This window comes from Capra hircus, chromosome 7 (assembly GCF_001704415.2).
Source record: "Capra hircus breed San Clemente chromosome 7, ASM170441v1, whole genome shotgun sequence".
Classification (NCBI taxonomy): domain Eukaryota; kingdom Metazoa; phylum Chordata; class Mammalia; order Artiodactyla; family Bovidae; genus Capra; species Capra hircus.
The window spans coordinates 102,770,282-102,795,755 of NC_030814.1; the positions used below are offsets into that span (position 1 = coordinate 102,770,282).

The 25,474-nt window shown below is 49.4% G+C and overlaps 1 protein-coding gene across 1 annotated transcript; it reads right to left on the reverse strand.

The window, feature by feature from the left end:
- Positions 48 to 25,411, reverse strand: HAUS8 (HAUS augmin like complex subunit 8). The gene is made up of 11 exons (XM_005682135.3): positions 25,203 to 25,411; positions 21,244 to 21,305; positions 17,944 to 17,999; positions 13,926 to 14,007; positions 11,042 to 11,134; positions 10,009 to 10,100; positions 9,326 to 9,391; positions 9,060 to 9,218; positions 7,164 to 7,305; positions 1,717 to 1,858; positions 48 to 454 (listed from the first exon to the last, which is right to left on the reverse strand). Exons 1-11 carry the CDS (start codon positions 25,229 to 25,231, stop codon positions 268 to 270), a joined length of 1,110 nt encoding a protein of 369 aa, XP_005682192.1. The 5' UTR covers positions 25,232 to 25,411; the 3' UTR covers positions 48 to 267.

Consider the following 25,474-nt stretch of genomic DNA (forward strand, 5'->3'; position numbering starts at 1 on the left):
CTGGGACCACGCGCGCCTTCTTCGGCCCCTTACAGAAAAGCCAAGGCTCCATTACAAAACAGTTTTATTTGTTAAATTATCAAATGAGATTATCATACAAAAATAACTATATGGCTAGGCTAAGTGCATAAAGTGCTCAAGTTTTAAGAACCTGGGGGGTCGCTGCAGGTTCCCTGCCCCCCGGAACAAGGGGCACAGGACGTGCTTCCTTCCCCATGGGGTGCGGGATGTCCTTGTTTGGGGTGGGGACGCACTCTGCACGTGGACTCACAGTTCGGCGTGGCCCAAGGGGCTCCTGACCTCTTCCTGAGTTTCCCCGCCAGTGGCCTCCTTGGGATTAAAATACCACCGGCTGAGGGCCTCGGGGCCCTGGGCCTCTTCCCAGATCTCCTGGTTGATTAAGGCTGCCTCTTTACTTGCCTCGGCGGAAAGTTCCAGAACCTGGTTGACGCTCCTGCATCAACAAGAAGACGACGGAATCTTTTCACCACCCGTACCAGCTTGCCCAAGCGCCTATGAGGCTGCCACATGGGGAAGACAGGTTCAGAGTGACTTTCCTTGGGCTTGTGGGAAAGCATGGGTAAGATTTGTCTGCGCAGAACTCAAACAGCAAAGCCCCTAGAACAGGACTGGCCAGGTGTGAGGGAGAAGAGTCGTTTACTCGACAAATATTTCAGGAGTACCACCACCATCCTGAGGGCAGGAGGCAGAGCAGTGAATGGGGCGCCGTCCCAGGGATCACACGCCGTAGACAGAGGTGGGGAAGCCGGCATAAAGCGTGCTTTCCCGTTCGCGTGTTCTCCATTTACTCCTGTGACCCTGGTGACCTAGAATCCTTTGGCCTGTCTCATTTCACCCCAGGCACACAGAGGGAGGCGATGCCACAGCAGGTGGTATTTGTCATGAGGACCTTTCAAACTTTTCAGGCACCTCGGGAAGTACATTTGACATCATAAAGGAGAAGAAAACTAGATTTCTTTCACCTCTTTTGGAAGAGGTGGAGGAAAGCCCCATGATTAGGAAAGTCCCGTGGGTGGGGGCAGGCAGGCAGCTCTGTGGGACTGGCCATCGGCTGTATGGACCTGGGCCCTGGTTACACAAGGGTGCCTGTTTGTGCAAGCCATCATTACCAACTGTGGCTTTTCTACATGTGTTTAGACATTAACAAGAGGTTCCAAGATCTCTCAAAGCCCCTATTCTGGAAAGCACATAAAGACCAATCCAAGGGTCCCTGATGTGCTATCTTACCCTGGGGAATGATTGCCCCTTTCTATTTTGGCTGCTCAAGAACACACACAGGGGCTTCCCTGGTGGTCTAGTGGTTAAGACTTCACCTTCCAATGCAAGGGGTGTGGATTCAACCCCGGCTGGGGCACTAAGATCCCACATGCCTCCGTGCCCCAAGACGGGAAACATCAAACAGAAGCAACGGTGCAACAAATTCAATAAAGACCTTAGAACCACCCACATCCAACAACAGAAACAAAAATTTCTTAGAAAAAGAACACACAGTGGGGTTTTCTTGGGTTGCAAGAATCTTGCTCTCTCCCTGCCTTGCTGGACCTTTGTACCCTTGGCCCCTGGAAATATCAGAGCTGCCCACCCTCCAGGGCACAGCCCACCCTCCACAGGGCAGCTGCCAACAGCCCCTCTCTGCCCAAAGGGGAGGTGGCAGGGAGGGGTGCTATCTTTTTCTTAAACTATTTTCTGCAGTACCTTCGGAGCTCCAGGTCCTTCTTCTGGATCACATCCCTGAGTTCCCTCAGCACATCAAAGACCTTCGCACTGTCTTCTGAGCTGCCAATGCCAAGTTCTCCCAGCAGATGGCGTGTGGTCATCAATTCCCGCTGCAACTCGTCTGGAGGGAAAAAGGGGTCGCCAATGGAAAATCCCATGCATGGAGGAGCCTGGTGGGCTGCAGTCCATGGGGTCACTAAGAGTAGGACACAACTGAGCGACTTCACTTTCACTTTTCACTTTCATGCATTGGAAAGAGAAATGGCAACCCACTCCAGTGTTCTTGTCTGGAGAAACCCAGGGATGGGGGAGCCTGGTGGGCTGCCGTCTATGGGGTCGCAGAGTCCGACACGACTGAAGCGACTTAGCAGCAGCAGCAGCAACCATGGTTGCAAGGCGCCCCAAGCAATGGACACACGAGCTGGGCGGCCAACTAGACTTTCCTCCTTTTGCTGGAATGCTGTCGTGTGATGCCAGAATCGTGAAAGGCTCGAAGGAAGGGCAGTGAAAGAAGACGTTCGTGCACTGGCACTGCCTCTGGGCCCCTTTGCTGAGATCACAGGGGTCTGAGATGGCGGGTCAGGTGTGTCTGCCGTCCAGGAAGTTACGGAAACACACCTGAAGGGACATACTGGTGTCCTCACTACAGAAACGAATGGGTAAGACAGAGAAGAGCTGGGCGAGAAGTAACTTAAGTCCCACCACTTCTGCACTCCTCCCCACCCAGCCCCACGTGGAGAGCCGCCTGCAACAGCGCTGGGTCCCCACCTGCTCTAGCAAAAGCAGCATCTCTGAGTCTGGTACACATCCCAACACTACACGTCACAACTGTACGTTGCGACATTTGGGGACCCGTGTAAGGGTTCTTATAAACACACGTCTTCTTTGCTGAGAGACTCAGCTGTGTCCTCCCCAAAAGCCACGTTCAGGTCTTAATCTCAGGTACCTGTGAACGTGACCTAACTGGAAATGAGGTCTCCAGAGATGTAAATGAGTTAGAACGAGGCCATTAGAGAGGGGCCTAATCTAGCCACTGGTGCTCTTGTAAGAAGGGGAGAGTTTAGACAGGGAGTCTCAGAAACAAGGCCATGTGAAGACAGACAGTGCCGCAACACTGTAATAAAAAACAAAAAGCAAAGCCAAAATAAACCTAATAACAATAGGGATTTCCCTGGCGGTCCAGAGGTTAGGAAACCGCCTGCCAACGCAAGGGACACGGGTTCCATCCCGGACCTCCAGTTGCCTCAGGGCAATTAAGCCGTACGCCACAACTACTGAGGACCATGTGCCTACAGCCCGTGGTCAGAGAGAAGCCTGCACACAGAAGCGAGAGAGCAGCCCCCGGCTCAAGACAACTAGAGAAAACCACAAAGACCCAGTGCAGCCAAAAAGAAAATAAATAATTAAATGCAAAATGAATAAAACAAAAGGAACAGCTGGGAAAAAGAGAGAGAGAGAGGCAGAGTTGGGAGAGATGTTCCACCAGCCAACACCTGCCAGAACACTGAAGCCAGGACAGCGGCAGGGATACGCTCTCCACCAGAGATTCCAGAAGCATCCAGTCCCAATGTGGCCCCCTCAACTGGGAGGGGACACGATCTGTTGTTTTCAGCCACCCCGTTTGTGCTATTTCGTTATAGAAGCCCTAGGAAGCTCTAACCGTGCCCAAGCCCAACTCCTCCCAACTATCTAAGGAACTTATCAGGCATGGAGACTGAGAGTTACAGATTAGAAACCTGGACATGGATGATGGTTCGACAAGGCTCATTTTTCAAGGTCCTGTGTCATACATATACTATTTCACATTGGAAAAGGCTTGATTTCACATCAGCTTCAAACAAAACACATTCAAGTGGCTCACGAGAGCTCAGCTTAGAAATTACCCAACTCTATGCCGTGTGAACCAGCAATTTCACTCCTGGGCATTTATCTAGACAAAACTTTAACTCAGAAAGATACACGCACTCCTATCTTCACAGCAGCACTAGTCACAACAGCCAAGACACAGAAGCAACCTAAACATCCCCCAACAGATGAATGAATGAAGATGACGTGGTACATACATACAATGGAATACTGCTTAGTCAAAAAACAGAATGAAGCATGCCACTGCGGCAACATGGACGGACCTAGAGGTCATCACACTCAGTGCAGTAGCCGGACGAAGACATGTTATCATATGTTACCCATTATGTGTGGGAAGTAAAAAAAGAAATGGGTACAAATGAACTCATCTACAAAAGAGAAACAGATTCACACAGAGAACAGACTGTGGTTACCAAGCAGCAGTGGGCTGGGAGAGAGGTGGAGTTAAGTTTGGGATTCAGTTCAGTTTAGTTGCTCAGTTGTGTCCAGCTCTTTGCGAACTCATGGACTACAGCACGTCAGGCTTCCCTGTCCATCACCAACTCCCAGAACTTGCTCAAACTCACGTCCATGGAGTTGCTGATGCCATCCAACCATCTCATCCTCCTTCTCCTCCCGCCTTCAGTCTTTCCCAGCATCAGTGTCTTTTCCATTGAGTCAGTTCTTCTCATCAGGTGGCCAAAGTATTGGAGTTTCAGCTTCAGCATCAGTCCTTCCAATGAATAATCAGGACTGATTTCCTTTAGGATCGACTGGTTTGACCTCCTTGCAGTCCAAGGGACTCTCAAGTCTTCTGCAACACCACAGTTCAAAAGCATCAATTCTTCAGTGCTCAACTTTCTTTACAGTCCAACTCTCACATCCATACTTGACAACTGGAAAAACATAACTTTAACTAGATGGGCCTTTGTCAGCAAAGTAATGTCTCTGGCTTTTTAACATGCTGTGTAGGTTGGTCATAGCTTTTCTTCCAAGGAGCAAGGGTCTTTTAATTTCATGGCTGCAGTTAGCATTTGTAGTATTTTGGAGCCCTGCCCAAAATAAAGTCTCTCACTGTTTCTATTGTTTCCCTATCTATTTGCCATGAAATGATGAGACTGGATGCCATAATGGTAGGAATGTTGACCTTTAAGCCAACTTTTTCACTCTCCTCTTTCAGTTCTTCTTCACTTTCTGCCATAAGGGTGGTGTCACCTGTGTATTGGAGGTAACTGATATTTCTCCTGATTACAAGGAGAATATCTCCTGATATTGCAGTCCTGATTACATCTTGTGCCTCATCCAGCTTGGTATTTCGCATGATGTACTGTGCATATGAGGCTTCCCTGGTGGCTCAGAGGTTAAAGCGTCTGCCTCTAATGCGGGAGACCTGGGTTCGATCGCTGGGTCGGGAAGATCCCCTGGAGAAGGAAATGGCAACCCACTCCAGGATTCTTGCCTGGAGAATCCCATGGACGGAGGAGCCTGCTGGGCTACAGTCCATGGGGTTGCAAAGAGTCGGACACGACTGAGCAACTTAACTTCTAACTTCACTGTGCATAGAAGTTAAATAAGCAGGGTAATAATATACAGCCTTGACGTACTCTTTTTCCAACTTGGAACCAGTCTGTTGTTCCACGGCTGGTTCTAACTGTTGCTTCTTGACCTGCATATAGATTTCTCAGGAGGCAGGTCAGGTGGTCTGGTATTCCCATCTCTTGAAGAATTTTCCAATTTGTTGTGATCCACACAGTCAAAGGGTCTGGCATAGTCAATAAAGCAGAAGTAGATGTTTTTCTGGAACTCTTTTACTTTTTTGATGATCAAACAGATGTTGGCAATTTGATCTCTGGCTCCTCTGTTTTGTCTAAATCCAGCTTGAACATCTGGAAATTCACGGCTTACATACTGTTGCAGCCTGGCTTGGAGAATTTTGAGTATTACTTTGCTAATGTGTAAGATGGGTGCAATTGTGCAATAGTTTGAACATTCTTTGGCACTGCCCTTCTTTGGGATTGGAATGAAAACTGACCGCTTCCAGTCCTGTGGCCACTGCTGAGTTTTCCAAATCTGCTGGCATTTGAGTGCAGCACTTTTACAATATCACCTTTCAGGATTTGAAATAACTCAACTAGAATTCCATCCCTAGCTTTGTTCGTAGTGATGCTAAGGCCCACCTGACATTCCAGGATGTCTGGTTCTAGGTAAGTGATCACACTATCATGGTTATGTCAGTCATGAAGACCTTTCCTGTATAGTTCTTCTGTGTATTTTTTCCACCTCTTCTTAATATCTTCTGTTAGGTCCATACCTAACAGAAGTCCTTTATTGAGCCCATCTTTGCATGAAACGTTCCCTTGGTATCTCTAATTTTCTTGAAGAGATCCCTAGTCTTTCCCATTCTGTTGTTTGCCTCTATTTCTTTGCACTGATCGCTGAGTAAGAAGTTTGGGATTAGTAGATGCAAAGTATACACAGAATGGTTAAACAGCATGGTCCTACTGTACAGCACGGGGAGGCATATGCAATAGCCTGTCATTAGCCATAATGGCTGCTAAGTCCTGTCAGTCAGGTCCGACTCTGTGTGACCCCATAGACGGCAGCCCACCAGGCCCCTCTGTCCCTGGGATTCTCCAGGCAAGAACACTGGAGTGGGGTGCCATTTTCTTCTCCATAGCCATAACGGAAGAGAACATAAAAAATGACAGTATATATACATATACGTAGAGTGACCTGGGCTCCCCTGGTGGCTCAGCAGTAAAGAACCTCTCTGCCAAAGCAGGAGACCTGGGTTCGATCCCTGGGTGGGGAAGATCTCCTGAAGGAAGAAATGGCAGCCCACTCCAGTACTCTTGCCCGGAGAATCCCACGGACAGAGGAGCCTGGTGGGCCACAGTCCATGGGGTCACAAAGAGTCAGACAGGACTAAGCACACACGCATGGCTCAATCACTTTGCTGTACAGCAGAAATTAACACAACAGTGTAATTCAATTATACGTAAACGAGGAAGGAAGGAAGGGAGACAGACAGAACGTGAGAGAGGAAGGAAGGAAGGAGGCAAACTCTAGGGCAGCTGAAAACTTGCTTGAGAAAGAGACTTGCTCTAAAGAGAACCGTAGGGTCTTGGATGGTGCTCTTCACACCTGTCAACTTCTTCAAGTGAAGTATTAGATGGGAACGCCCTACAGGAAAGGTACCATCTCCGCTCTGCTTAGAAGACAGGACAAGGTAGGGGGTGGTGGCCCTGTGGTTTCCCAGCTGCCAAAGCACCTTACTAGATCTGCCCAAGGTTGAGATGGCAGGCTCCCAGCATGCCTTTCAGGACAGGAGATCACTGAAGGGTCATCCTACAAACCTGGGTTCAAATCCTAATGCAGCTCTGACTCAGGAACCGACCCTAAACAAATACCAGCCTCGCCGGCCTCCTGCAACCTCTGCCATTTGACGGGAGATATACAATCTACTTGCGAGGAGGCCTGTGACATGACACAGAGGGATAAAGGTACCCAGGACACAGGAGATGCCAACATGCACCAGCGGCTTGTCCTGCCCCTTGCCCAGCAGCCACCCCAGCTCTTACCTAAGAAGAGCTGCCTGTCTCCATCCAGGTGGACCGATTTCACAGGCAGCTCATGCCGTGTGGTGTCCAGGGCCGTTGCGAATGTCTTGTACTGTTCCCGAAAGCGGCTGGCCACAGCCTCCAGGGGGCTCAGCATCTCAATCTGCAGGCAGGGAGGGAAGAGCCTGTGAGTCCAAGCCCCGCGCTCCCCTCCCTGCAAGCTCACCGGAAGGCACGTGTGCGGGAAAGACTCAGCACTGTTCTGGGACTCCCCTGGGGGGTCCAGGGGTGAAGACTCCACGCCTGGAGTGCTTCCACTGCGGGGGATGCGGGTTCGATCCCTGGCTGGGGAGTGTCAGATCCCACGGGCTGCACAGCGTGGGCAAAAGTAAAAGAAAATAAAAATAAAGAAACCGATTGTTGCTGTTCAGTCGCTAAGCCGTGTCCGACTCTTTGCAACCCCGTGGACCACAGCATGCCAGGCTCCTCTGCCCTCCACTATCTCCCAGAGTTTGATCAGTTTCCTGTCCATTGAGTCAGTGATGCAGATACCGTCATTTAAGAAACTGGCAGCACCATTTAAAACATTTGATTAGACAAACCTTAATAAAAAGGACACAGCACCGGTCCTCCTAGGCCTCCCTGGGAAGCTTCCAAGGGTGTGGTGGGCTCTCCCGAGTCCCAGCTGGCCAGTAGCAAGGTGGCCCAGGCCTCCTCACCAGGAACATGTGTTGGCCTTCCAGTATGTTCCAGGGCTGAGCCTTCGACTGGGATCATAGTGGACCCAGGAAGGCTGGGCCCTCCTGCTTCAGAGCATGGAGTTGACAGGCCTCCACCCACCAAGGCCGTGCCCGCCAAGCCTTCTTTCCTCATACACGCTGTCTGGGGGTTGTAAGGATTCCTTTGCGTGATTATCTTTTCTTTTTCTTCTACTGTGAGGTCCAGGAGGACAGAGACCCCGTTTTCAGCTTGGGGGGGCCACAGGGAACACTCACAAGCATGTGCTGGGTGTCAGGGCTGGACTTGTTCTCACAAACTCCTTGGTTAATACCCCACCTCCCAGCACCTCAGAACGTGACCTGACTTGGAGACGTTACAGAGGCAATCCAGTTAAGGTGGGGTCATTAAGCTGGGCCCTGATCAGTATGACAGGTGTCCTCGGAAAAGGGGGCAATGTGGAGACTGACGCTCACAGGGAGAAGACCAGCTAACAATGAGACGCAGGGAGAAGATGGCCGCCGACAAGCCAAGGACAGAGCCTGGGACACTCCTTCCCTCGCGGCCCTTGGATGGAACCCACCCTGCTGACACCTTGACCTCGGATGCACATCCTCCAGAATGAAGGGAGAATAAGTGTCAGTTGCTTAAGCTGCCACCCCTTCTGTGGTCCTTTGTTATGGTGGCCCCAGGACACACACTTACTGAGTGAGGAGCCCCATTTCCTGGTCGAGCCTTCCTAGGTTCCCACGGTTCACTGTGGCCTTCCTTGACATGGACATTCCTGTCCATTCGGCACCAAGCCTGGATCTCCCACCAGCACCCGGGCCCACCTGGGCTGGCCAGAACATGTCTCACTTTTTTTTTCGGCCACACCCCATGGCATGTGGGACCTTAGTTTCCCAACCAGGGATGGAACGCGTGCCCTGCGCTGGAAGGTGCAGTGCTAACCAGTGGACCGCTGGAGAAGCCTCCCAGGGCCCGTGTGTGTTAAGAGATAGGCCCATTTGCAGGTTGGTTCTGACGTTGCCATCACATCTGCTGATAAACTGCCACACAGAAATACCCAGTGGTGTCAAAGGCCGAGCACAGAGTTGAAGCCATATGAGGAGGGACACTCACAATAAAGGCTCTTTCCAACCCCCCCAAAGGACTGATGCTGCTGGGACGTGAGGCTTGGAGGCCGTGGTCGCCCCTGACCTGTGCATCCAGGAAGCCCTCCAGCTCCTTCTTCTTCTGACAGAGGAGAAGCCTGCGCTTCAACTCATATGCCTTTTTCTGGAGTTTCTCCTTCTCTTTACACAATATTTCTAGGTTCTTTTCTGCCTGTTCTTCGAATGCAGACAGGCCATTCTCCATCTGGGAAATGCAAAACAGAAGTTCAGGCCAGAGGGGACCTTGCCTCCGTGGCTGACAGCGGCCACCCTTTCATCTGCGACACACATGAAAAGAGGCTTCATCCTTACCTTCACGGTCAGCAGGGTCAGAAGGAGAGTCTGGGACTCCATCATTTCCATTGCTTGTGACACATCCTTTAGGAGAAGAAAAAGATACTCCTGGTTCCCCAAGAACTGGTGTAAATCCAGTTCTCTCCCCCTGGGAGAGAAGGCGCAGAACCCTAACCCATATGCACTATCTTCAAACTAGTAACCTGCCGCTTCCTGACTGTGTATCACCAGGCGGCCTCTGTTTTCTCAGTTAGTCTTTGGGGCCTCTGTGAAAGGATGAGGGTTCTCTTTGGTCCCTTTCTGGCAGTTGGGTGGTCTAGTGCCAGCTGGAGGGCACCCACCAACCCGGCGACTCACCAGAACCAGGACTTGGGGATCCCCCGCGGGCGAGACCACAGCCCAGCCACCCTCCCTGCCATGGTCAGGACCTGGCCTATAGACCGCCCTAGTGTGGCGCCAGAAAATCAGGCCCCAATCTCGTTTTTCACACGGCCCTGAGTTTGTATCTGCTCCCAGAGGTGTGTACTTGGGAAGATGAAACTCTGTAAATCCTCTAAGAACATTGTGGGTTTTGTCCTGAAAGGCACAGCTGGCTTGTTTGCTCCTGGAGTACGGCATCGAGGGGCCCCTGGCACACGCAGGAGCTGAATCAGGTTTAGTCAACCTGCGGTGGCGGCCGCCCTCTCATTTCAGACACTTACTGGGCTCTTTTCACTCGCGGCAGAAGAGGATGACAACTCGGCTTTCTGTGACTGTTTTTTTAATTGTGGAGTCTTTCGGATCACACTTTTATCTAAGATGAAGAAAAGTGTTATCCATAAAGGGAAAAGACACAGGCCACCCAATGTTCACTGCAGCACTATTTACAAGAGCCAAGACACGGAAGCAACTGAATGTCCATTGACAGATGAATGGATGAAGAAGACGTAGTATATATCTGGGGCTTTCCTAGCAGCTGAGATGGTAACGAGTCTGCCTGCAATGCAGGAGACGTGGGTGCGATTCCTGGGTTGGAAAGATCGCCTAGAGAGGGACATGGCAACCCAACCAGATTTCTTGCCTGGAAAATCTCGTGGATGGAGGAGCTTGGCGGGCTATAGTCCACAGGGTCGCAAAGAGTCAGACGTGACTAAGTGACTAACATTTAGTATATATCTAGTATCTATACTATACTAGTATAACACATAGTATATATCTACAATGGGATATTATTAGGCCAAAAAAGAATGAAATGATTCTATTTGCAGCAACATGGATGGACCTAGAAATTATCATACTACACGAAGTCAAGACAGAGAAAGACAAATATCATATGATATCACTTAATGTGGAATCTAAAAAAAAAAAGAACTTATACACAAAATGGAAACAGACCCACTGACACAGAAAACAAACTTACCAAAGAGGAAAGGTGGGGGGGATAAATTAGGAGGTTGGAATTAATATATAAAATAGATACCCAATAAGGACCTACTGCACAGTAAGGGAACTATACTCAGCATTTTATAATAACATATAAGGAAAAATAATCTGGAAAAGAATCTACATAATCTTTATATATATATATATATATGAATCACTGTGTTATATATCTGAAACTTACACAACACTGTAAATCAACTATATGTTTAAAAAAAAAAGTGTTTCTAAGGTGAGAAGAGCAGATTTTGGAAGCCCTCAGGGATGCACTGCAACCCACAGCGGGAGAATGGACCGGGACAGTGAACGACTTACCATGAATGGCGGAGAGATCCAGGTCAGACAAGGCAGTGTCATGCCCTTCCAGCAAGGTAGACTGCAGGTTGCCTTTGTCAACTCCACTGCCATCTATGGGACCCAAGGAGAATTCCCAGGAGTCAGCACAGTCAGCAAGATGTGGAAGCCAGGAAGCAGGAAGCTTTTCTCTACAATACCACCTGCTTCCAAAAACTCAGTTTCTTGCAAAGAAGCAGTAGGGAAGGCTGAAAAACCTTTGGAAATTCCCACCCACCAACTTGAATATATTTAAAGTAGAACTAGAAAAGAGAGGCATTCTTTACGACCAAAAGACACAAATCAGCCTTTCTGCTTAGTTTAAATAAAAGATGCTGTGTACATATGAACGTACAAAACAGAAACAGACCTAGGACCTACTCTACAGCACAGAGAACTACACTCAATAGTTTGTAAAGACCTATAAAGGAAAAGAATCGGAAAAAGAGTAGACACAAATGTATATGTATAATTAAATCACTGGGCTGTACAACTGAAACTCATACAACACTGTGAATCAATTATCCTTCAATAAAAATACAAAAATAGGGAATTCCCTGGCAGTCCAGTGGTGAGGAATCCACGCTCTCACTGCTAGGGCCCTGGGCTTGACCCCTGGTTGCAGAACCAAGATCCTGAAAGCTGTCTGGTGCAGTCAAAAATAAAGAAAAAATAAACGTGTAACTAAACAAACAAGGTGCTCTGCTCAGAGAACTCTCCAGACAACAGCACTGGAGTGGGCAGCCATTCCCTTCTCCAGGGGGTCTTCCCAACCCAGGGATCGAACCTCGGTCTCCTGCACTGCAGGCAGATTCCTCACTGTCCGAGTCACGAGAGAAGGCCGCGAGTCTAACAGCATGCAATACACATGTTCTGCCCTCTGCTCTTGTTCTCTCTTTCTCTTGTAGCTTCATTTTTTAGCCTCTATTTAAAAATGTGAAATTACACCTTGTACTGTCTAAAATGGGCACTTGGTTAACTGCAGGTTTCAAGTAAACAAGGTTTCCAGAAGGCTGCAGAATGAGCAAATAGTTTGTAAAATACAGTCATGTTAGCAAGTAAACAGAAAACTCTTCAATGAGGAACTATGCAGTTGAGGAAACAAGAGTAAAGTGACAAAAAGTATAGATGGTGGTACCTTTTGTGTTCCAATTTTTAGAAAACGCTCATTAGATAAACAAAAATCTATCAGGAGCAGTTGGCTGCCTCCTAGGTGAGGAACAGGAACTAGAGGCAGGAGATGGTGACTTTCTGTTTCCACTGGTTGAATGTTCTGTCATCTGCATGTATAGCATTTCCATTAAGGAAAGTACTTTCCTATCAAGCCATACAATGGAACTCAAGCAGTCCCTATAAATTGTCATGGCTATGTTTAAATTATAATTCTGTCTTGGCACTACTGACATGGGGGGCGCAGATCATTCTTTTTTGTGGGGCCATCCGGTGCTCTGAGGGTGTCAATCCCTGGCCTCCACCCACCAGCATCTCATACCACCCCCTGCAATAACCCCAGCTGAGAACCCTGGGTTATAAATGTGGCAGGCCCAGTTTTGACCCCTCTGACCATGCCAGCTTTCCCAGCTTCACACATGGCCCTCAGCCCATCTGCATGAGAAAAGACTGAAAGGCTGGCTCCAGCTCCATGTGCCTGCTTCTCAGTCGTGCCTGGGTCAAGGAATAGAATAATTTCTGACAAACAGCTAGAATAGGATCAGCAAGTTGTAGCCTGCAGGCCAAATCCGGCCCACCTCTTGTGTTTGTTAATAAAGTTTTATTAGGACACAGACATGCCTATTTGTGTACACATGGTCTGTGGCTGTTTTCACGCTGCGAAAGGCAGAGTTAACTGTTTGGTGACAGGCTGTCTGGCCTGCAAAGCCTAAAATATTTACCACTGGCTCAGAAAAGTTTTGCTGACCCTTGATCTAAATAATAAAGCAAGAAATCTAAGTTGTAAAAGAACACATTTAGTTTTCTCCTATGGGACTCAAAGTTTATTGCCATTTTGAATGAGGGTTTGTGGGCCAAGAAAGTTTTGCCTTTTGCGAATTGCTCTTCTACAAGAGAAGAGCTGCCCACTACCACCGGTGAAGCAGGCACAGGAGGAGTTGGGTAATGTGCTACTTTGGGGAGGAGCCTTCCCCAACTTCTAGAATGAGCACACTGACTAAAACTGAACAGCAAATACACCAATAATGACCCTCTGAATGGTAGGTCATGGATGAGCTTCTGCCCTCCTGGGCTACATTCCCCCTTTTCTCTGGTCACACGGCACGTGGGATCTTAGCTCCCCGACCAGTGATAAACCTCGTGCCCCATCCCCCGACCCCTGCCCCTGCCCGGCACTGGAAGCTCAGTCTTAACCACTGGACTGCTAAGGAAGTTCCCATTACCCATTTTTTAAATAACCAAAACATGACACGTTTACAATCAGAAAATGTGAAAGTTTTTCGTATCGCTCTGGAGAAAGCTTTTAGAAGACGATCCAACCCAAGACAGTGAGAGGCAGGAGGATGTGGCCTCATACCCTCTCTGAAAGTCCTGCTCTCAGAGCTCTGGTGGGAAACGGCCACGTGAGCAAGGGACTGGTGCCACGAGGGAGCACCATGGCGGCAATGTGGCTCTTCTCTGGGGCCACACAGGAAGGAAGGGACCGGCCCCCTCATTCCTCTGCCATCCCCTTCAGCTCCTCACACATCCCAGATCAGTCTTTATGCTGAAACTCTCTGCCTAGTTCCTTTCCTTTATGCTCCCCATGAAGGGAAAGGAGTTTTAACCCAGCGCACTTAGAAACAAAATTCCCCACCGTGCTCATCACCCTCTGAGCCTCGGAGCTCTTTCGCACCCTCCCTGCATCTTTACCCACCTTTACTCTTTTGGAGCTGGCTGGATTTTGTTCCACCTTCAGGCGTCGTCCCACCGGCCTTTAATGCATCTGCTGCAGGAGCCTGTTAGGGGAATATATGACCTTCAGGGGACAAGACACCTTCCTTCCTTTGCCGTCTGCAAAGCCTGCATCTGCTCTTGCTTGGAGGCAAGGGGATAGACTCAAGGAGTTCCGACACTTAATTGCACATATACAGGATGAGGGCTTCCCAGGCGGTGCTAGTGGTAAAGAACCCGCCTGCCAATGCAGGAGACGTAAGAAAAATGGTTCATTCCCTGGGTGGGGAAGATCCCCTGGAGGAGGGCATGGCAACCCACTCCAGTATTCTTGCCTGGAGGATCCCATGGGCAGAGGGGCCAGGCAAGCTACAGTCCATGGGGCCACAAAGAGTCAGACATGAGTGAAGCAACTTAGCATGCACGCCCGCACACAGAGGATAAATGTTACTTTTTTCAAAAAGGATACCCTCATATCCGTTGAACATAAGAAACTATCAAAAATTTGCTGGCGGTGATATCTGACGTAGCAGATTACAGATGACTGATTTTCTATATACTTTTTAGTATTGCCCAGTTTTACAGAGAGAACGTATTAATTTGGTAGTCAAAATAAACAGAGCTTCTGTACCAGCCTTACTCTTCAAAAATTATAAAAAAGGAAGCAACACTTGCAGCTGGCAAGCCATCACAGTAATATAAAAGCAAAAAGAAAACCTTGTAAAGAGTGAAAATATTAAAAAAAAAAAAAGTAAAAATATTTTGATGTACAGACACCACTCCTATTCAGCCTCCCAACAGAGGTCTGAGAAAAAGAAATAAAAGGCAAGCAAGTCGCAAAAGAAAAAAAGAAAACTCCCTTCTTGCAGATAGGATACTTCACATAGAAAATCCCCAAAGAGGTTTAGAAGCACTGCTGAAACTAGAACATAAGTTTAGCAAGTTTACAGGATACAGGCCCAATATAAAAAGATACTTCTATCAGTGACCAACTTTGCGACCCCATGGACTATAGCCCAGCAGGCTCCTCTGTCCATGGGATTATCCAGGCATGAATACTGAAGGTGTTGCCATCTCCTCCTCCAGGGGATCTTCCTGAACCCAGGGATCAAGTCTGGGCTTCCTGCATTGCCGGTGGATTCTCGTACCCCTAAGCCACCTAGGAAGCCCCCCAGTATGCTGGAAACCTAAAACCAGTACAATGTTATACATGAATTATTTAACTAAAAAAATTAACAAAATCTCATCACAGAAAAAAACAAAAGACAAGACAATATCTTGTATAATAGCATTAAAAACCACTGGTATAAACCTTACCAAACATGGAGAAGATCTGTACGCTGAGAATCACAAAATACTGATGAAAAAAATCTAACAAAAACAAATAAATGGAGAGGAATACCATGTTCACGGATTGAAAGACTTGGGTGTTTTTAGGATGTTATTCTCCCTAAACTGATGCACAGATTCAATACAATTAAAATTCAAGAAGTTTTGGTAGGAAATGGCAAGATAAGTCTGAAATTTGTACACAAAGGCAAAGAAACTAGAAGTACCAGTTTTGGAAAAGAACGGGGGGGAGGGGGGGGGGAGAATTCACAGGACCCAACTTTAAGACTTACTACAAAACTATGTCATCTGCACGGTGTATAAATGGCCAAAGGACAGACACAGAACAATGGAAAAGAACAGTCTAGAAATGGTATATAAATGTATAGTTAATTGCTTTGCAACAAAAGTGATGAGACAATACAATAAGGAAAGGAGAGTCATTTCAACAAATGGCGCTGGAATATGAGGACGTCTATACACTTAAAAATGAACTTGAATTCCATCATCAGTGCAGATACAAAAATTAATTCAAAATGGATCCCAGACCTAAACGTAAAACCTAGAACTATAAAACTCACTGGAGAAAACACGGGAGAAAATGTTTGTGATCTTGGCTGTGGCAAAGGTTTCTTAGATAAGATACCAAAAGCACATTCCATTAAAGCAGAAATTGATAAACTTCATCGAAAGTTAGAACTTCTGCTGTTCACAAGACACTTAAGAGAACAGAAAGCCAAGTCACACACTGGAAAAAAAATATTTGCAAATCACCACAAAGGGTTGGTATAGAGGACATAGAAAGAGCTCTCACAACTCAAGGATGAGGAAAAAAAAAAAAAAACTAATTTTTTTAAATGGGCAAAAGATTTGAATGGACACATCACCAAAGATATAGGAATGGTCAATAAGTACAAGATGCTCAGTATCTTGAGTTGTTATGAAACCACAGTGAGATACCCCTTCACACCCACTAGGATGGTGTCATCTTAAAAGTAATGACTCTCCTCTGTGGCTGCAGCCTCTCTGGATAAGTCAGGCAGTTTCTTACAAAGTCAAACATACAATCCCATTATAATTCCCCTCTTGGGAGAAATGCAAACACATCCATGCAGAATCCTGAACAGCAATGTTTAAGGTGGCTTTATTCATAATTGTCAAAAACGGGAAACAAACCCAATGTCCTTTGCCAGGGAATGGCTGAGCACACTGTGGTCCATCCGTGCAGTGGAATGTCCATCACCCAGCACAGGAGCCCGCACTAACTGTCCAGTGGCAGCCAGTCTCCAAGAGGCTGCAACCTGGATGGTGCCTTTTAAAAGGTCTTCTCGAAAAGCCGAGCTACAGGGACAGAAAACAAATGGTGGTTGCCTGGGATGGGGAAGGGCCGGTTCCACCAGAGCACAAAGGGCCTCGGGGGTGACAGACTTCTCCATCTTGACTGTGGCGGGTTTGTGACTGGACGCACTGGTCAAAACTCACAGAGCTGCGCGCTGAAAAGAGCGCTGCTTCCTTTATGGAGACTACACCTTAATTTAAAAGGTGAAGGAAAAGAAAATGGAGGAGCTCTTAAAAATCAAAAATACTATATAAGCATGTAGACACATGGGGGTGCTGTAACCAAGCTGTCCAGGGAATTTTAAAATTATGAAGTGTGGACTGTTAGCTTTTGTTGAAAATTACTTCTATATTGTAAACCACAGACTCTGGGTCCAGATGTGTCATTTTAGGTTCCTCAGCTGTAAACATGCCAGACTCCAGTGCGAGATGCTGACGACAGGGAGGACAGGCGTGTGAGGGGGTGGGGTGGGGGTGACGGATGGGCAAGCTCTGTACTTTCCACTCAGTTTTGCTTTGAAACTCAAACTGCTGTAAAAAAATTAAGTCCATAAAAAAGAAAAAATCAGTCCAAGAAGCGTATCAGTTGGCACAAAGGTATCCTCTTCCTTCAAGCCAGGTCTTAAATCACGTTAATTAAGAAAGAACCTGCCATTCACCCTACCAGAATTAAAGAAAGGCAGTAGAAATAAATATTTAGCTAAACTTTACCAAATCTTACGAGTTTTTTCCAAATCATAAACAAAGATTTGGAAAATGGGGTAACACAAACTTTACACACACTGGCTGTCCATGCACACCGAAACAAAGTGTCATTGGGTAATCTAAAGACTGGTTTCATTAAACATCACACAAGCAGCTTCTCCAACTATTAAATGATTTCTGCTGTCATTTTCGATGGCTTCATCATTCGCGTGGTGTAAGTCACTAAGCCCTTCCTGTAACACTGGGTGATTCAGGCACGTCATTTTTCCCCACAGTCTTTCTCTCACACCCTACAGGTATTTTTTATGACACCAGCCAAGGCCAGAGAACTGTGTGCCAGGCATTAGAAGGTACGGCTTCAGGACAGAATCCAGAAAGGAATTACTGTGTTGAGAGACAGGAACAACTTTATGATTCACTAGAGCTCATGGCTTTGCAAAAGGGATTCTCAAAGTGATCAGCCACCCACAACAGAGATCCATGCGTTGGCACAAAGGGCATGACAGTCCCAAAGCCAAACTGGGTCAAACCCCTGAAATGTTTCCTTTAGGACCAGGCTGTGTCTGGCTGGTGCAACTTGTCTGAGGACTCCAAGTTCAGAACTGTTTCAAATGTACATTATACATTACCTTTCTGGGGGCTTTCTTTTCATACTGCAAGTACCGCGACTCGACTATTCTTCCACCTGTAAGGGACACACAGTTGGTTTATACTAAGACTACAGCATGGAGTGTTAAAGATCCACCAGGTACCCAGGATGCCCACATCCCACCCTGAAAGCGGGGCACTATCAGCCCTCCCTGCTCAGCCTTGAGCATGTATGAGACATCTACTGTATGCAAGAACACGTATGAGATACCTCCTGCATATAAGGGCTTCCCAGGTGATTCAACTGTAAAGAATCTGCCTGCCAACGTGGGAGGCGCAGGAGATGGGGATTTAATCCCTGGGTCAGGAAGATCCCCTGGAGAAGGGAACGGCTACCCACTGCAGTAATCTCACCTAGGAAACCCCATGGACAGAGGAGCCTGGCAGGCTAGTCCAAAGGGCCACAAAGAGTACCCCCCCACATACACACACACACTGTACCCAACACACACACACACACTATACCCCCCCCCCCACACACACACACACACACTGTACCCAACACACACACTGTACCCAACACACACACACTGTACCCAACACATACACTGTACCCAACACACACACACACTGTACCCAACACACACTGTACACAACACACACACACACACACACTGTACCCAACACACACACACACTGTACCCAACACACACACACACACACTGTACCCAACACACACACACACACACTGTACCCAACACACACACTGTACACAACACACACTGTACCCAACACACACACTGTACGTAATACACACACACTGTACCCAACACACACACACACACACACTGTACCCAACACACACACACACTGTACCCAACACACACACACACACACACAGTACCCAACACACACACACACACACACACTGTACCCAAGTGCTTGAACTAGAGAAGAGCCCGTGCAGCAGCGAGGATCCAGCACAGCCAAAAATGAATAGGTGAATACAACTATTTTTAAAAAAAACGAAGAGCATGAATACGTGCCAACAGTCAGAACAGAAAGTGGACTCAGGGTGGGGCAGGGAATGGAAGAAAGAGCTTCCAAGCCGGCCACCTGGGAATTCCCTGGCGGTGCAGTAGTCAGGACTCCAGGTTCAATCCCTGCTTGGGGAAACTGAGATCCTGCAAACCCTGCCGCTTGGCCAGAAAAAGAAAAAAGGCAAAGATGGCCACCTGTTCACCTTCTCCTCCCGCCCCAACGTGCTATGTGCTGTGGCGCCAACTGCCCTTCTCCCACCCAGGCCCGCCTATGACCCAGCCACGGTACTGCCTTTTACAACCCCCAGACCCACTGCTAGCTCAGGACTGCTCCCCTGAGACTCACTCAGCACCAGTCCCCCTCTGGAACACAGCCATATCCCTTGGTGAAAGTCCAGCCCCAAGCCCCCTTCCACATCCGACCCCGGGATGCTGGAAGCAGAGGGAGGAAGCCTACGTGTCCCCTCCACCCTCCAGGGGCTCTCACTGCACACCCAGCGCTCACCCCCGTCCTCTGCTCTGACCCTCCACCTCCTACCCCAGGCCATCCCTCCAGCCAGCTGCTGATACCTTCCCTACTTCACTGGGAAAACAGCAGCAGTCCCAGGAGGTCCTCCCATCTGGGCCTCTAGCTGCCTCCCAACCTCAGGGCCATAACCTGGGCTCCCCCATGTGATGGGAATTCTGTGCTTGGGGGTAAAACCAACCCCCAGCTCTGGGGACTGGGGCGCAGCCCTTACACAGTTAGGCAACTGTCCTGGCAAACCTAGTCCCCCAGCCCCACCCTATACTGCCCCATTTCCCCTCCCCAGGGGTCACACTGCTCATTCTCTCTCCACTCCAACCCCCGCCCCCTCCCACTTCTCTGCTCCCCTTTACTGTGCCGGCTCCTCCTCTCCTCCCCGCTTTCCTGGAATCCCCCCGCTCCCCAGTCTGGCCCTCACAATCACGAGGCCACTGAAGAAATCCCTTCCGGCCAGCCCCGAGGTGCCCCAGCTCCGAGCCCAGCGCGCCTCCTGAGGCAGCAGCAGTGGGCCGCACACTGGCTGCACCCTCCTCTCTGACGCACTGGGTCCCCAGGCTCAGCGCCCTGCGGCAGCTACAGCAGGCTGTCTTGTGGGTCCAAGAGCTGTTGAAGGCTGAGAGCCTCCAGGCCCCTTGCGGGTCCCGTGTCCCCTGTTCCTCAAGCTAGCAGGCATGCCCCAGGCAGGGAAGAGCCGTGCCTGCAGGGAGAGTGGGTTCACTCAGTCGGGCAGGAGGCACTGAAGGTCCAGGTCAGAGCAGGCAGCGTGCAGGGTAGAGAATCAAGCCACACCTGGGATCTGCTGCTGGGGGTCCAGCAAGGGACTGGGGTGAAGCACACTCCACTTCCAGGTGGAGGAGACCATAACGCGCTGGGTCTAATACTATCAGCAAAGGAGTTGACTCATCTAGGAAGGAGATTCTGGGTTCCCTGCACAATTCAAACGCAGTTTCAAGTTGCTGGAAAATTAGAATGCACCTGCTTGTTCTCAACAGCAGTGGGTTTTCCAAAGAAGCAATGTTACAAAGAAGGATAAAATTTGTGTCCAAGAACTAGACCATGTGTAAATAGGACAGATATCACAGAGCAGATGATCTAATCCTCCAGTCACTGGGGAACTAGGATTCTGCTCCAAATTCTCTGAGATCCACACTGATGCAGGGCATAAAAATACTTCAGCGTAAAAGAGGCTTGGGCTGCAACGTGGGAGAACCTTGGGTCTACCACCCAAACTGGGTACCGCCAAGAGTCAAGGAGGGCTGTTGACGACGACCCCAGACACACAGGTGGACATCAGACAGGTGGGTACCCCCGAGAGACTGACACACTTATTCAGAAACAAACTTTGACGTTTTATAACAAATTCAGCTCAGACTCTCCTCACCCACTCTTACAAGTGGGTGTGTCCTGGGCACAACCAGAGACCGCCATGGCCAGATAGGCCCAAGGCCCTAAACAAACCACCCCCCCCCCCGGTCCTGCTACACCCTTGGCTGCAGGGCTGGGTGACCAAACTCAGGGTCCCCAAAGGTGTGACTAGAAACAAGGAAAGCCCCAGCTCTCCCGCTCTGACCCGTTTTTTTGCTTTTTCCCCAGAAGCACTTACTAGCGGCGGGCAACGGGGTAATCACTTTTTCTTTTTTCTGGCCGAGCCAGCAACATGTAGGATCTTAGCTCCCTGATCAGCGCCCACTGCACTGGAAGTTCCACAGAAGTCCAAAAATCACTTAATTGCAGTGGATTCCGTTTCAAAAGATAGACTCTCCAGTGTTACTCACCTTGTGTTCTTCCTTTGCTCCTAGCACCCCTAGCAGTACTGGGGCCCACTGCAGGCGGCTTCCTAAAAGAGAGAAACGGGGCGGGGAGGGGTCTTGTTAATGCAGGTGGATTAAAAGCTCTGGGAAGCCACCCAGGAGGCTGGGCTTCCTTGGGACAGCCTTGTCCCAGCACCCACCCCCCCTGCCCATCTCTGCAAGGTGGGGCTACCTCCATGGGACGAGGGATGCTGAGTCCCAGCCTTGTCACCTGGGGAAAACACCTGAGAAGAGCAAGCTTTCTGTTGGCTGTGCCATGTGGCATGCGGGACCCTAGTCACCCCACCAGGGATTGAAACCAAGACCCCGTGATGCAAGTGCAGAGTTTTAACTGCTGGACCGCCAGGGAAGGCCCAAGATCGAGCATTTTTGTCGAGTCTGAACGATCTCAACTTCATTAATTCATCGGGCGTTTGTGTGCCAACTGTACACCACTGAGGATACATGGTGAACACTAGTCTAGATTTCTTCTCTGAGAGGGATAACCAGCAGTTTCCTATCAGGCAAGTGTGAAGGGGGAACGCCCAAGGCAGGGAAAGGGGTGGGGGTTGGGGGTGAGTGACAAGCACCATTAACTCATATACGTGAGAAAGGACATTCCCAGACAGCAACCATCAGGGTCAAGGGCACAGAGAATGATGCGGAAACTGCAATCAATGAGCCCACGTCTCAGGAGTAAAGAATCCACCTGCCAATGGAGGAAACGTGGGATTGATCCCCGAGTCGGGAAGACCCTCTGGAGGAGGAAATGGCAACCCACTCCAGTATTCTTGCCTGGGAAAATCTCATGGACGGAAGGCCTGCAGTCGCAAGAGTCGGACGCAGCTTAGCAACCAAACAGTAAGAGCCCTATGGCTTAGCTGGGGAAGCGGGTGAGGGATGGGAAAGCACTGAGTCCCAGGAGCCAGGCGGGCAGGAGGCACTTGACAAAGAGTCGGACGAGTAACTCAGGAGTGCTCACAGACTCCTCGGAGACATCTGGCAGTGTCTGAACCCCCGTGATGGGCACAACAGAGGGGACTGCTATCGGCCTAGTGGGGGAGACCAGTGCTTAGCACCCTGCAACACACAGCACGGCGCCCGTCACAGAGATGACCCTGCTCCGGATGTCAGCACTGCCAAGGCTGGGGGACCCCTGATGCGGTGAACAAGTGACTGGCAGCGTGGGAGGCAAGGCTGCTGCAAAACGCCCGGCAGAAAATGACAAACCCTGATGGGAGTTAGGGCGAGAATGAATACATGTTTGTGTATGGCTAGGCCCTTTGCTGTTCATCTGAAACCATCACAACACTGTTAATCGGCCATACCCCAAGACAAAATTTTAAATAAAAAATGAACCCTGAATATTATTCAACCCTAAAAAGGAATGAAGTACTGGTACGTGTTCAAACAAATAAATCTCAAAAATGTTGTCCTGAGTCAAAGCAGCCAGGCACTTAATGTCATGTGCTGTGTGATTCCACTGATAGGAAATATCCAACAGGCTAATCCATAGAGACAGAAAGCAAAGCGCTCAAGAGAGGAGGATATATATATGTAATTATGACCGATTTGAGTTGACGTATGGCAGAGACCACTACAGCGGGATGCCAGGCAGGGGTCTGGCCGCTGTCAATCCCGACGTCACAAGACAGGCTCCACTGGCGACAGCGGTGCTGGGCCCCTTGCTCAGCTCAGTGTGGCCACGTTCCGTGTTATGGGTTCTGATCCAAGGTGAGACCCAAGCCAGGGCTGGGGGTGCCTCCAAGCCACAGCGGGGAGAGGCAACTTAACAAATTCTGGCTGGGCGCCAGGCGCTCTGCTCCTTCATGGAATGTTCCCAACCCCGCAGACACCTAACTGTTGGCCTGCTTTCTCTTTGTTTTCCAGACAAGGACCTGGGATTTATACAGGTCACCCCTAGGGAGTCTCAGAGCTAGAAAGGGACAGAGTAAAGGCTCCCTCTGGGCTACTCAGGTGGTGTGCTAGTGGTAAAGAACCTGCCTGTTAACGCAGGAGGTAGAAGAGACGAGGGCTCGATCCCTGGGTTGGGAAGATCCCCTGGAGGAGGGCATGGCAACCTACTCCAGTATTCTTGCCTGGAGAATCCCATGGACAGAAGAGCCTGGCAGGCTACAGTCCACAGAGCCTCAAAGAGTCAGACATGACTGCAGAGACTTAGACAGAGACACACACATGGATTCCGTCTGGGGTCTGCGACAGGGCTCTGGAGACAAAGCAAAGGGACTTAGGCCAGACCTGCAGGGACCTGGAGGGTGGGGGAAAAGGTGGCACTACACCTGCGCCCAGCCTCAAGCACTTCAGAGAGGATAACGTCAGTCTCACAGTTAGGACAAGGGGCTGTGGAATCAACACAAGTGACTTCAGGCAGCCCACTAAATTTTCATGCGCACACGCAAAATAAACCTTGGTGGAATACACAGAGCCTTGTAAGACATGGAGTATTTCCTGCCATATCAATAAACAAAAACATCCCAGTCATCAATGATTCCAGCCCTCCAGGGCACGCAGGAAGGAGACAAACACCTAGGCAACCCAGCAGCCATTAGGCCACAGCCACTCCATATGGGGAGCCCTGAAGAACTCAGTGCAGGATGCAGGCCCTAGACAGTTGAGATGGATATGAAAGGAATGATGTCAGTGAGCCCAGAATCTCGCATCTTTCCCTGCGTATAAAAGCGCTAGATTCCTTAATTTGAGACACCTGGTTTTCTTTAATTCACAATAATCTCTTGACGTTCAGGCTATCTGCCCTTTGCTACCTACCAACTGTTGAGTCCTTCCCCCAGGCCACAGGTTGGAGGCTTTGCACCAAGGCCATAGACACGAAGCTTAGAACCAAGGTCACCTCTGAAATTGACTGAGCCCCTTTGTAACCACTGCTAAAAGCCCACCCGCCATGATCATCACCAGCAGGCTTCCAGACCCCAAATTAGGCAAAAACACCCAAAGCTGTACTCACCCTAAGGTGCCCTAACCAATCACCTAACGCCAACCTTCCAGCAGGAATTTTCTTGGTCTTAAGGCTATAAAACTTGGCTATTGATCCATGAAACCTGTCAACCCACTTGCTGCATCTGCAGCGCCCTCATTATCTCTGCTCTTTGCTCTTAATAAACTCACTGCCTTCTAAAATGCTGTCTGGAAATTCTTTTCCAACTCGAACTCAGACTGCCTCAACACAAATTTTCATCTAACTTGACTCCTCCCTGTCCTTTCAGAGCAGTTTTCTCACGGTTAGTTGAGATGCTGTCTCCCAGGCTTAAGTCCTAAAAATTTCCACTGAATAAAACGTAACTCTCAACGTTCAGGTTGTGACTATTTTTTAATTTGACACCCGGAATCACACTTGGCAAGGGGTAAGTATTCCACACCTGTCTCTTGCTGTGTGAGCCTGGGCAAATGATCTTTCCTCCCTATGCTTCCATCATCTCATTCGTAAATGAGGAACATAGGATTTTTTTAAAAAATGTAGATGAAAGGAGATATTTCAGCGATTCAACAGCTGTCCACTACAATAAAGATTAAATGGAAGAACTACGGATCACCTTCAGTGGCGAGGCACGGCTCTAAACGCTTTTAAACCTCACACTAGGCGGCGGCGTGATCAGCCAGGTTTCTCCAGGGAGGAAAGCGAGGCAGAGAGAGGTCAAGTCACCCGCCGGAGAACACCCCGGAAGGAAACTTCTGACCAGGGCCTCGAACTCGTCCTCGGGTCCCGCGCCCACGCTCCCCAGCGTGCGCAAGGCCTCGTCCCACCTCCCAGAACCCGCGCATCTCGGTGGTTCTTGGGGAGGGGCTCAGATTCGAACTCACCCCGAGGACATTCACCTCCCCAGCTCTGCGGCCCCTCTGTCCCCGGCCCTCGACTACAGCCCTCCAGCTGACACCCACAAACCCAGGCCCGCAGCGCCACAACTTACCCAGCGCCCCGCCCCGACGAGTCCGCCATCTTCCCGCCTTCAACTCAAAGGCCTGCCTCTTAAGTCGAACCCCCCGCCCTCTCCCGGACCAGGCCATATCGCGAGGCCGCAAGAGGGGTGACCGTGAGTAGAGCGGTCGCCTCCTGCGCCCGCGCCTCTCTGGCGTCCCCTCACACTTGGTTTCGCTCACCAGCGGCAGGGGGCGGGGGCACGGGCCAGAAGTCGGAAGCGAGGGGCGGAGATTCACGGCTCTCCGCCCCCTGGCGCTTTGC